Source organism: Microchirus variegatus (assembly GCF_963457635.1).
Source record: "Microchirus variegatus genome assembly, chromosome: 3".
NCBI lineage: Eukaryota > Metazoa > Chordata > Actinopteri > Pleuronectiformes > Soleidae > Microchirus > Microchirus variegatus.
This window is the reverse complement of record NC_139804.1, coordinates 16,329,247-16,342,917: the sequence shown is the minus strand read 5'-3', so window position 1 is coordinate 16,342,917 and position 13,671 is coordinate 16,329,247. Positions and strand designations below refer to the sequence as shown.

Sequence of the window (13,671 nt, the reverse complement as noted above, 5' to 3'; positions counted from 1 at the left end):
GTCATCATGTTATGAGGTGTTGGGGAATTATAAAACATGGATATATATGGTTATGGTTATACTGTATGTCACCAGTTTTCCTCCCTCTTCTAACACAGAGAGGTGTAATGCTGCCCTCCACTGTTCAAAGTTCAGAATCACACTTCTTCTTCTTCCTGCCTCTTGAAGCCCTGCTGCTGAATTAACCCGGAGTAACACATTTTTATATGCTAAATATTTGCTGAGGAAAAGTTTCTGTATGGATTTAAAATGCTTTACATGACAAACTCGGACACAGATGTGTTTCTGTGTTGAAATACATCACATTCTTTAAACACAAATTCGTCACAACTAAACAATATGAATGAGATTTCCCTCTCAATACTGATGATACTAGTGATGAAAAGCTTCAAAATTGTTTTCTCTATTTAATAGATATGAATTAATTGAACCGATCTATTTTAATTTAATTGGCCCTATCTTATTTTTAAATATTGTATTATATGTATTATATACACACTCTCGTTAGCGTTGTATGTTCAGTTGGATTCAGTTGGTTTGACAAACTCAATTCAAGTCAGACCTCTGTACAGAGTAACGATTCACACAATGAACCAACACTAGGGGGCAGTGTAGAGGGAAAAAACAGAAGAAGAAATCTCTGACAGAACCAGACTCGGTTGGAGATGCGAGATAGATAGATAGATAGATAGATAGATAGATAGATAGATAGATAGATAGATAGATAGATAGATAGATAGATAGATAGATAGATAGATAGATAGATAGATAGATAGATAGATAGATAGATAGATAGATAGATAGATAGACATCTACTAATAATATTCAAATACTAGATATTGAAATCTAAATATCACTGTAAAACCTATTAATAATATTTAAATGATCAGTTTGAAATGATTTAAAGGGGCCAGTTGATCTAAAAGTCTTCATACATATGAATAAAAAGCATTCATTCAGTATTTAAACAAAAAATCATGTTGGTCAAATGTGTTGAGAGCTGTCTTCTGTTTCTCTGCTGCTGTGCTGCCACTTCTTCTCCCTCAGAAAACACCAAGCGGGAAACAGCTTCTCCTTGCTTCTCTTCTGTTTTAGTTTGTTATTTTATGTACTTTTTGTGTTAAGAAGTTTGGGTTTATTATTATTATTAGTAGTAGTAGTATTAGAAGTAATAGTAGTAATAGGAGTAGTAGTAGTAGTAGTAGTAGTCGTATTTATTACAAAATAAGCATTTTTATATCTGCTAGTATTAAGACTTGCATGTGTTTGTTGTACATTGTTTTGCGTAAAATCGTCCCAAACTAAATTTTCATAGTAAAAATGCGCAGAATTTGCTTTAATGGGCGTTCGATTTTGCGCCAGTGTTTGCGATTATACATCATGATGTGGTTACTGAATTATTGTCTTACTATATTTGTGTGTGTGTGTGTGTGTGTGTGTGTGTGTGTGTGTGTGTGTGTGTGTGTGTGTGTGTGTGTGTGCGTGCGTGCGTGCGTGCGTGCGTGCGTGCGTGCGTGCGTGTGTGTGTGTGTGTGTGTGTGTGTGTGTGCGTGTGTGTGTGTGTGTGTGTGTGTGTGTGTGTGCGTGCGTGCGTGTGTACGTACTCTGTTATTTTGAAAACAGCGCACAGGAAGTGTGTGTGGTTTGTTTGCGGAGTTGACTGCGCTGATGCTCCAGCTCTGAGGGATACAGCGGGTGGATGGAGGAGGAGGAGGAGGAGGAAGAGGTGAACGACTGAAGGGAGGATAATGTAAAGAACGGCCCGGGAAATGAGAAGGACTCAGAGGATTCGACGATGGTTTAAGATTTTTGTTTTTTTTACATGGAGACGTGTGGAGATAACAGTCTGCGGTTTGTCGCGATGACTCTATCGAGGCTGTCACTGACGCTTGGCCTCAGAGGAGATGATGTGACGCTGCTTTGATTCAAATATCTTCTCATGTCTTCTTCGAATTCCGCCTTGACAAACACAGAGTTCACGCGCAGTGACCGCGTCCATCTTCATGATTGAGCTTCAGCCACAATAATGAAGTCAAAGTGAACGAGAAGAAACAAAGTAGGACTGAACCAATCCCTGTGCTTTCGACATGGACGCGTCGCTCTGGTGTTTCGTGTGCTTGACTTTGTGTTGGCTCGGCAGCGGTCACTCAGCGCCGGACGCCTCGGGCCTGCCTCGAGCTATCCGCGTGCCACTGCGGCAAGATTCACGGTCGCTGTCACCTGACGCCGCAGCCGCTGCCGCTACCGCTACCGCTGCGGTGACGGGCACTAGAGCTGCGCGGCGGCGGAGAGGAGCGGCAGCGAGCGGGATCAGTTTTGTGGAAATGGTTGATAATCTGCGTGGGAAATCCGGACAAGGATACTACGTGGAGATGGCTGTGGGATCACCTCCACAGAGGGTAAGGATTTATGCACAATCCTGGCTATAAACCAGGGCCGTTTCTAGCTTTGTGGGGGGGGGGGAGGGGGGACCTGTGCAAGGTGCTGTTTGTGAGATTCCTCACCTTTAAGATCAGGGCTATGGGGTGCTGTATGTAAAAAATACACACTTATAGTTAATATATAGCTAATGTTCTTCACTTGGGGTAGAAATTAAATGGTAAATCTAAATCGAAATGTTATTTCTAAGCGATTTAGTGAGAAAGTGAGCTAAATGTTCCAAAAGTGAGCGAAAAGTGGGACTAAATTTTTACATACGGCAACCCATACAGGGCTGTCCAAACCTTTTTTTTTTTTTTTTTAAATGCACTGTTTCATAATAATTTTATTTTCCTTGTCACAATTATACTTTTCAAATGACAACATAACCAAATCGGAGCCACACAGTGAAAACAATTCTGCGTTTAATGAAACATGATGAGTGTGTTTTTGTGTTTTCACAACACAAAACAATAAAAAAAAACTATTCTAAACTCCAATATTAGAATAATACTAATATTGGAGTTCATGAGGAACTGTTCATGTAACACTCCAACTCCTTCAGGACTATTTTGGATCTGTTACTGTTTGTTTGTTATGGCATATGATTAACACTTAATTATTAATAATTAAGTCAAAATAGACTGACAATAAACCAACATCTCCCTCAAAGTGTAACAATGGAACAAACCAATAGTAAAAATATCACTTTAAAAGTCTTTAACATAACCAAAATACGTATCATCTTTTATATCTTTTTATGCCATAATGCTGTTTTAAATGAATATCCTCACTCACGTGAATCTATCGTACCTTTGTGTTGCACTCGGTGGACGTCACTCACTGCGTGACCGTGCAGTCCAACCATTTTGACTTAATTATGCCACAAGAACACCAGCCACAGTTTATTTTATTTAAAGCTTACATTTATGTTTTTTAAGCATAAATGTGTGTATATATAAAGGATTTGATAAACACATATACACATGAGACAGCTACAGATAAAGACAGGTCATTTTACTGCTCCTCAGATGTAGCCGAACACACAGCTTTGGGGCCCCCTGGTGGCTGGGGAGCCCTATGCATTTGTCTACATATAGCAAGAAACGGGTATGATGTAAATGAATGCAGTGTTCGAGCGTGTGCATGCGTGCTATGATTTGGGTCCAACACACAAAATTGACTTCTGACTGTAATACTTCCTAACATTTTTACTAGTATTAACATCAAAATCCTTTGCACACATACCATCAACATTCAGCCACAAAACGCACATGAGCTGCACGTAACATCTCCCAACCTAAGTTTCCTGCCCGAGTGAGCAGAACAAAGGCGCTCTGATATCAGTCAGTGCATAGCAACTGCCAGGCCCATGGAAGGATGTATGGATGCACATGGATGGAAACATCCCAACAGCACTGCACTTTCTGTTAGATTCCAAGAACTAATCATGACGTTAGCATACATTAAAGGGCACATATTATGCAAAACCAACTTTTTAATAATTTTAATACTTATATTTGGGACCCAGGAGGCCCTATCAGTCGGCAAAGTTTGAAAAAACATGACTCACTCATGTTTTTGTGGTCCTCCTCAGTCTAAGTACAGGATTACAATGTGGATGATGTTGACTTCCGCGCTCCTTGGGACGTCACAATGCGCTAAATTCCTGGAATTGTTGTCTCGCAGAGCTCCGATTTGTCCATAAAACATGCGAGAGTGCTGGCGAGGGCAGCGCTATCCAAAAACCGGAAGTCCGGTTCTTGGCTCCACAGTGCAGCAGAGTTCTACACAAACTTCCAGCCTCAGAGGATTTATCTGTCCAGTGGATACATGTTATATATGATGGCAATGTGCCTGCTAGAGCCTGCAAATGATCACTTTTCCAAATGCTAACTGCTGTTAGCTCCCAGTAGCCTCTGTGGCTGATGTCATTTCCTGTCCCTTAAGTTTCGTTTGACTCTTTTTTTCATCCTTATGGTATTTTGACCAAAGCATGTCACAGACATGTTCATTACGACACCAGGGAACTAGGTTAACTTGGAGAAATAGGGTATAATATGAACCCTAAACGGCCCTGTGATGGACTGGCGGACTGTCCAGGGTGTACCCCGCCTATCGCCCAATGTCTGCTGAGAAAGGCACAGCACCCCCCGTGACCCTCTGGTGGAGGATAAAGCAGTAGATAATGGATGGATGGATGACCCCTAACCATATTTGGACTGCCACTCACTGAAGTGGATCAATTTCACTGGTGTAAACAACTTTAGAATCATGCTTCACCCTGTTCTCAACCTAAATGAGTTTGAATATCTTTAAATATGTATGTACTACTTATGATGGCACCGCCTCACTGGTGAAGGCCAGTTTCTTTGGGAACGTTCTCAAACTCAATGAGACTGAGGTGGTCCTCCACATCTATTACAGCAACAGACTGCTGCACCTTCAGTGCAGCTAGGAGCTACTAGCACCTATATTTGAACTGTTTTATTCTATAGTTAATATTCTTTTTTGTAAATAATCTCCACATGCAATTTATTAATTCTCTTCTGATTTGTATGTAGTGCATAAATATGCACTGCTTTTTCTACCCCTGCTTGGCACTCTAACATGAATTGCCTGTGGAAAGGATCAAAATTCTTATAATTCATACATTCAAACATGAATAATGGGCCACAAATTCAGTCATTTAACCAGTTATTGCCCTTGTACCGTTGACAAGTTACTATGCATTTAAAGTTCAAAGTTGCTGAACTGTTTTAAGAGCCTTTCTTATTTACATTTTGCATGCAGAACAAAACAGTGGCTGAAGTGTTTGTTGTGAAACTTAAGGGATGGATGCAGAGATGCAGTTTCCATTCGACCCCCACTTTAATAAATGATTTAAGTTTGATAATACGGCCTTAGTGTGGTACATTGTAAACAAATTGACATTGTAGCACTCATGGCACCTTGTCGACAACCAAAATGGGAATTAAATAATTAATTGTCATAAAACCAATGATCCGAGACTAAAACAAAAGTCTAAAAAATGGCAGAACAAATGCGTTAAATCAGAAGAAAAAAGTTCGAGAATCTAATCAAGGATTTGGAGAATTGTGACAGCTCTAGTCCTCATTAAACTAGTCTAAACCAGTTAAACTAGTCTGTCACTGTCATGGCCAAGATCATGAAATTAATTTGACACAATTTATCACCAACAGTGCATTTTTCTTGAGTTTCCATTTTGGATTTGCAGTTTCAAAGTGAATGAATGAATCGTTTATTTCGGGCATGACAAGTAATCAACATCTGCATACATCATCATTTAAAGTGAGTCGAGCCTACGATGATTCAGTAGTATATGAAGTTTCACATAAGTTAAGGTTCATTTTCACATAAAGGAGGCTTCATACAGTTGTGAGTGCTCACCTGGTTTGAGTTGTTGGATTAAAGATCATTTCAGTTTCTATGCAGAAAATACTGAAGCCCTGGGCATTAAAGGATTTTAAATACTAAATTCACAATACAGCATTTCAATGGGATTGTTTTATTCTTGCTGATAATAAAAATGCCAGCAGATGGCGCTCTGTGCACTACACGCAGTGTAGCTGAGGTAAGTAAAATCGTTTTTCATTGTTTAATTTAATTTAACATGAATCTATCATGACCGAGGCCTAATATAGAGGTAAGAATAAGGCGTGGGGCTGACATTACCTCACCCAGCAAGATTAGAAGATTAGGAAAAACTAGGCCAAGGTGTGATTTCTAAGCTTTCCAACAATGTCTAACGCATGTTAAGATAATATTTGAAGAAGATAATAGTCATTTGAATGTAGGCACTCCTCAATTTGCTTTAGGGAGAATTTTAGCCTCAAAGATTTGCACCTTCTTGGAGCCAAGAGACAGAATCATACATGGATCTGATGACACTTAGGATGAGGATGTCATAGGATTAATCAATGTCATTACACTTTTTGGAGAGCCTGACTTCAGTTCAGAGAATTCTGTGAGCAAATATGCATTGTATCCGAGATGAGTGAAGCCATGTTGAAATATCTTAAATGGGAAATTGTATGGAGGTCAGTTATGAACCAAATTAGCGCACTTACTAATACTAACTCAATAACTGGATTGAAAAACAGAAAGACTTGAGTGGAAATAGCATCCGGGATAGAGAAAAAAGAAAGTTGTCTTACAATGGCTTTGGGAGAAGCATACAGTCATTTCACCCAGCTAAAAAAAAAGAAATCTTATGACTTATACCAAATTTATCTAGAATATAATTAAGTAACCACTCTAAGAAGCCACTTTGACCAGGGTAAATGATATATGAGAGTACTGATTCAAGGCACAGGCTTAGTTGAAGTCTACCTTCATCAGACTGATTGGTCGATACGAAGCACAGGACAGGAGGTCCTTATCCTTATTTAATATGAGGCAGATAATATCTGAGTTTAATTTGTTATTTCTATTCTATAAACACAGTCTGACCTCATCAAGTTTTTTTTTTTTTTTGGTACTTCTGGTTGCCGGCAGTGGGAATTTGCATTATTGGCTAAATATTTAGTTTCACCCAAGGGGATTTATATCACATCATGTGAACATGCCTGCAGTTTACTGTCATATTTAGTGTTTCTAATTAAATGGCAGATTCACTGGAAATGATGTTACGTGATTGTCTAATACTGACCTTTCAGTGACAGATGGCCTGTGTCGGAGTGGAGGAGGGGCACTGAGTAACAGACAGATCATGGGATGATTTATTCTTTGGAGTGCAGCTGCTGTGTACAGACTGGCACATGGAAGGAGACACAGCAAGGAAGGGAGAGAAAGTGATGAGGCGATAGAACAGGAGAAGGAGGAGGGGGCAACATTTTAAAAAAGTGGTAGTCCAAAAGAGCTCTGGACATCACTCGACTTGGTATGCTCACACCGCCATGTTGGCAGGAAAGGCTCCTGAAAAAACAATGTTGGCTGACAAGCATCCGGACCTGCAGCATTACAAGTTGAACTTCCCCTCAGTATACTCAAAGAAAAAGAAAAAAGAGGACACAAAATAAAAGCATGTGCAATGAACAAGACATGTAACTTAATTAGCATTGAGGTCAGTAAGGATTGTTGCATTTTCACACTTTTTATCGATGTTGAAATTAGTTTATGTAAAGCATTACTGTGTTAAACAACAAAAAAACATTATGACATGGAACACTCGCTCACTCACGTGGCGCTCTCTGCAAACTTCCATGCCAAGTTCATTTTTATACATGCCACCGTGTGTGTGAAAGCAAGCGTACGCCGGCTTTTTGTGCTATTAGATGTAAATGTCAGTATACTGTAAATATGACAGACTCAGTAAATGCTACAAACACGAAAAAATGATTGTCATGAATGTTTCCAGTTTTCACAGCTTGAACTTTTCTACCGAGACTGAACATAATCAACGTCTCCCTATCCATTCCTGTGTATTATAATAGCATAAAATAACAAATAGCCCTCTCTCTCTCTCTCTCTCTCTCTCTCTCTCTCTCTCTCTCTCTCTCTCTCTCTCTCTCTCTCTCCGTCTTATTAGCTGAACATCCTGGTGGATACAGGAAGCAGTAACTTTGCTGTTGGGGCAGCTGCTCATCCCTTCCTGCGCAGATACTACCATCGTTCACTGTGAGTACAGATGCATGTAAGAGTGTAGAGCGTTTAGGTTAAAGAAAACAATTGTATTTTTCTACACTGGATAAAGATTTTTAAGAAAGTTACCATAGCGGTGTTCATTTTAAACTGTGCAGTTAAATGTGTTTGTGTATGACTATGGTGTAGCAGACAATAACTGAACTTTTATTTAATTTGGAATATGTGCTTTAATATAATATATATAATATAATATCCATCCATTATCTACCGCTTTATCCTCCACCAGAGGGTCACGGGGGGTGCTGTGCCTATCTCAGCAGACATTGGGCGATAGGCGGGGTACACCCTGGACAGTTCGCCAGTCCATCACAGGGCCACATATAGAGACAAACAACCAATCACTCACACACTCACACCTACGGTCAATTTAGAGTGACCAATTCACCTAATCCCCATATCGCATGTTTTTGGACTGTGGGAGGAAGCCGGAGAACCCGGAGGAAACCCACGCACACACGGGGAGAACATGCAAACTCCTTGCAGAAAGGCCCTTGTTCCGAAGTTGTTCCAAACGGGGCTTGAACCCAGGAACCCGGGTCTTCTTGCTGCAAAGGCAAGAGTGCTAACCACTACACCAACCGTGGGCCCTAATAATAATATATGTGCTTTATATCTATTTTGTGGCCATAAATTATTATTTTTTATTCCCATGTCATGTCTGGGGCTCCACATTTAATCCTTATGAAACTAAATATCTAAACTTTTATTTTCACACTCCCTCCACTTTCTCCCTGTCTGTTGTCCTACTCTTTATTAACAGCTCCAATTCATATCGGGACCTGGGCAGGAGCGTGTATGTTCCTTACACACAAGGTCGCTGGGAAGGGGAGCTGGGCACTGACCTCGTCTCTGTCCCACATGGACCCAACGCCACCCTTCGGGCCAACATTGCTGCAATTACCCAATCTGATCGCTTCTTCATCAACGGATCCAACTGGGAAGGAATCCTAGGACTGGCCTATTCTGACATAGCCCGGGTGAAAAACTCATAGCACTTTTACCATCATTCTTATGATGTTTCACTAAGAAGAAGTTGAGGAAATCAGATCAGATAGAGTAGCAAAGGGTAGGGTAAATGATCGATTGAATAGATAATAAAATAATAATAAGTCAGACAGCCACAGAAAAAAAACAGTTAAGTTACTTTGTCATTATATTAGGATTACATCTGCCTCCTCCATGTCTATAGCTGAATTTGCTAGGTTCTTTATTTAAAGTCAGTCATAATTGTAGTATTTTGAGAGCTTAATTCGCAACAATTAGTTGACGTTTACGAAAATCGTACAAAATGTGTGCCATCATCAGTTATGGGACCGTACCTATGTTCCCCCGGGTCCTATGTTCCCCGCTTTGTATGTGACCAGGGAACATAGGACCCTTTCTCTAACCCTAATCCTAACCCTACCCTTTTTCAAAAAAAGCGTCCTATGTTCCCCTGTCACTTACAAAGTGGACCTTTTTTGGGAAAAACGGGGAACATAGGACCCGGGGAACATAGGTACGACCCCATCAGTTATCATGAAACTTCTTGCAAACGTTAGACAACAGAAGACAAAAACTACATACATTTGAGGAATTCATTTGCATAACTAGTATAAATAATGACATTGTAGGGAATACACTTATTCATTCTGAGCAAAATGAGCTTTTACTAACTTAGCTTCAAGTCCCTCTGCAGCTTATTGCATATTAATATTTCACTACAAGCCCTATTTCTGGGTAAATTAATATGAAATAAGAAAACTATATTTTAGAGAATGATCTTGAATGTGGGCCACATGGCAGAGTAGTGGCTTGCAGCACTGTTGCCTTGCAGCAAAAAGACCTGGATTTGCTTTTTTTGTGGATTTCTCTGGGTGCTCCAGTTTCCTCCCACAGTCCAAACACATACAGAGGTTAATTGGACACTCTAAATTGATATAGGTGTGAATATGAGAATAAATGGTTGTTAGCCCCTATGTATTGGGCCTGCGATGGACCTGGTGACGTCCAGGGTTTATCCAGCCTTTCACCTTATGTCAGCTGCTAATGGGATAGACAATGAAAGTTTCACTATGTAACATCTGTTACTGTAACACTGTCTCCCCCATACGACACATGCATGTACTGCAGCTTCATCAAGTCTATTAGAAATGTCATACTGGTGGCTTGGTTTGTTGAGTCAGACATTAAAACTATCCCACACCCTGTCTTTCTGTGTATCACTCAAGCCGGACGAGACACTGGAGCCTTTCTTTGATTCTCTGGTTCGTCAGACTTCTGTCGCCAACCTCTTCTCTCTTCAACTGTGTGGAGCTGGCTTCACGCACAACTACTCCCTGGGCAGTGCTACTGTAGGTGGCAGCATGGTAAGACACACAAAGACACACACGCAACATCCAGAATCCTATTTCAAGTCAGTGTTTGAACATATGTTCCCTCTGTGCTCACAGATCATTGGAGGAGTGGACACATCACTGTTTTTTGGAGAGCTCTGGTACACTCCCATCCGTAGGGAGTGGTACTATGAGGTGATTATCGTACGTATTGAGGTTAACGGACAGGACCTCAAAATGGATTGTAAAGAGGTGAGATGTGACTTATCGGAATGGTGTAATGGTCAGTCGTTGGTACTGCATGTTATGGAAGAGGTTTCTTTAAATGTGTCACTATCTCTGTCTTGCACAGTACAACTATGATAAGAGTATTGTGGACAGTGGCACTACCAACCTCCGGCTGCCTAGAAAAGTCTTCCAGGCTGCAGTCAAGGCCATTGAGGCAGCCTCTTCGGTCAGTACAGAAAGTATAACTTTTCTTTCTGTTTTCAAATCTTATAGTCAGTTCTTGGATTGAAGGAAGATGACCCTGTTTTTCTTTTTTTCAGACAGAGCAGTTTCCCTCTGGGTTTTGGCTGGGAGAGCAGCTGGTGTGTTGGCAGGCCGGCACTACCCCCTGGCACATCTTCCCATTTATCTCCCTCTATCTGATGAGTGAAAACCACAACCAGTCCTTCAAGATCTCCATTCTACCCCAGGTAATACACACTGTATGTGGCACTGTACACTTTACCGTTCAAAAGTGGGGTCACCTATGTCATTTCCATTAAAACTCACGCTTTTATTCATCAAAAGAGTTGCAAAATGAATAGAAAATATAGTCAAGACATAGTCAACACATGGTTATTTCATCAAAGAACCAGCAGAACTGTTTTCAGCTGTTCTAACATCATTGCACAAGTGTTTTCAAGGGTTTTCTAATCATCCAATAGCCTTCTAACGCGATTAGCAAACACAATGTACCATTAGAACACTGGAGAGATGGTTGATGGAAATGGGCCAGATACACCTATGTACATATTCCATTAAAAAACAGACGTTTGCAGCTAGAATAGTCGTTTACCACATTAACAATGTACAGAGTGTATTTCTGATTCATTTCAATGTTATATTCATTGAAAAAAAGTACTTTTCCTTCAAAAATAAGGACATTTCTAAGTGACCCCAAACTTTTGAATGTAGTCTACAGTAATATTAAAACATGATCCCTGACTTGTGTAACATGTTGTTTTAATACTATCCCCCTCTAATGTTTTTCTAATGTGTCTCTTCGCACACTCAGCAATATCTACGGCCTGTAGAAGATGTGGCTTCAGCTCAGGAGGACTGCTATAAATTCGCTGTGTCCCAGTCCAGCACTGGTACAGTGATGGGGGCTGTCATCATGGAAGGCTTCTACGTTGTCTTTGACCGCGAGAAAAAGCGAATCGGCTTTGCTGTCAGCACCTGCCACGGTGAGGATGATGAGGAGACAAATCAAAAAATAAGAATGGAAAAAGGTTTGTGTTTCTAAAGTACAGTACATAAAAATCTCATTCTCCTCTTTGCAGTACACGATGAGTTTCGGACAGCCGCTGTTGAGGGACCATTCCATGGTGTTGACCTGGAGGACTGTGGCTACAACATCCCCCAGACGGACGAGTCCACTCTCATGACCATCGCCTACATCATGGCGGGAATCTGCGCTCTCTTCATGCTGCCGCTGTGTCTCATGGTGTGCCAGTGGCGCTTCATCCGTTGCCTCCACCCACACAGGGACTTTGCTGATGACATATCACTCTTAAAGTGAACAGGGAGAAGAAGGGGACAAAAAAAGGTGATGAAGACCTTACACTTGAAACACAAGAGAGGAAACCATTGTGTTGAAAGGGGATGGACGTGACGATACATAAGAAGAAAACGTTGATGTCATCTAATTAGCTTTTAGCCACCTATGCATCAGCATTATTGGGACAAAATAAAGTCACACTGTCACATCAAATGTGGATTTGAATGCAAGTTTGAAAATATAAATGTGTCTTTATCGATCTGTTACCTGTGGCTTTGAGGTGAATGAAACAAGTTATGGGTGAGCATGCCTCTATGTGTACTGTAAGTGAAACATATGACAAAGATTAAATGGAATTTAAGATTATGACCTTACACTATTTTGCAAATGCCAGCAAATAATCTTGCAGTGCAAATCAAGCTGGTTTAAAGTTGACGTATCAGATGTATTTTGTTTGAAAGAGTGTTACATGGTTGCATGGTCTAAATATGGTTGGAAGGTATTTCACAATAACAAAACACTTGTGTATGTCTTATGTGTTCAAGATGAATGAAACCATTTAAAATGACAGCAAATAGAAAACAATCTCAGATTACTTCAGATCACAGGGTGTTCACTTAGGGGCCGTCAGTAAATGGTTTGTATTTATAGAGTACTTCCTTGTCTTATTTCCCTCAGAAATCATTTCATCACAAAGTAGACTGAAATCACATTATTGGCAAGTGCAATTGTTATTCTTTGTTCCTTTACAGGTAATTAAAGTGGTCAAAATGATTGAATGTGGTTTAATCTGTAAAACATAATAAAAGTCATTTTCAGACAAAAACAACATTTTGGTCATTAGAAAAGAAATACTTTTAATAAACTGACTGTAGGTACCATATTAATAATTCATGTATTTCATAGTAGTGTCCCTTCATGATTGATTATGATTTGGGTTAATATTATTTTTGATGACTGAACCGCATTTAAAAGTGTTGGTTAAAGGGAAAGTTTGTAGTTTCTAGTGACATCTAGAGGAGAGGCTGAAATTTACAACGCATGCTCCTCAGCCAGTCCCTTCCCCCGAGATGAATTCAGTAAGTTATCAGAAAATACTGGAAGAGTATTTGCACTCATCAGCCCGGAAGCTGCTCATGGGACATACTTGGACATTCCAACATGACAATGACCCAGAACACAAGGCCAAGACGACCTGTCATTGGCTACAGCAGAACAAAGTGAAGGTTCTGGAGTGACCATCTCAGTCTCCTGACCCCAATATCATTGATCCACTCTGGGGAGACCTCAAACGTGCAGTTCGTGCAGCAAGACAGCCCAAGAATTTACAGGAACTGGAGGCTTTTTGCCAGGAAGAATGGGCAGCTTTACCATCTGAGAAGATGAAGAGCTTCATCCACAACTACCTTCAAGCTGTCATTGATGTTAAAGGGGCAAATGCACGCTATTAAGAACTGGGATATGTAAACTTTTGATGAGAGTCATTTGGGTAGTTTCTGTTGT

At 40.4% G+C, this 13,671-nt stretch overlaps 1 protein-coding gene across 1 annotated transcript; it reads left to right on the top strand.

The window, feature by feature from the left end:
* Window positions 1-2,087: 2,087 nt before the first annotated feature.
* Window positions 2,088-12,189, top strand: bace1 (beta-secretase 1; the record flags this gene model as incomplete). The annotated part of the gene is made up of 9 exons (XM_083886854.1): window positions 2,088-2,399; window positions 7,970-8,058; window positions 8,846-9,062; window positions 10,296-10,433; window positions 10,518-10,652; window positions 10,753-10,854; window positions 10,949-11,098; window positions 11,683-11,854; window positions 11,951-12,189. The coding sequence occupies 9 exons, from the start codon at window positions 2,088-2,090 to the stop codon at window positions 12,187-12,189; spliced, it is 1,554 nt and encodes a 517-aa protein (XP_083742980.1).
* Window positions 12,190-13,671: the final 1,482 nt, after the last annotated feature.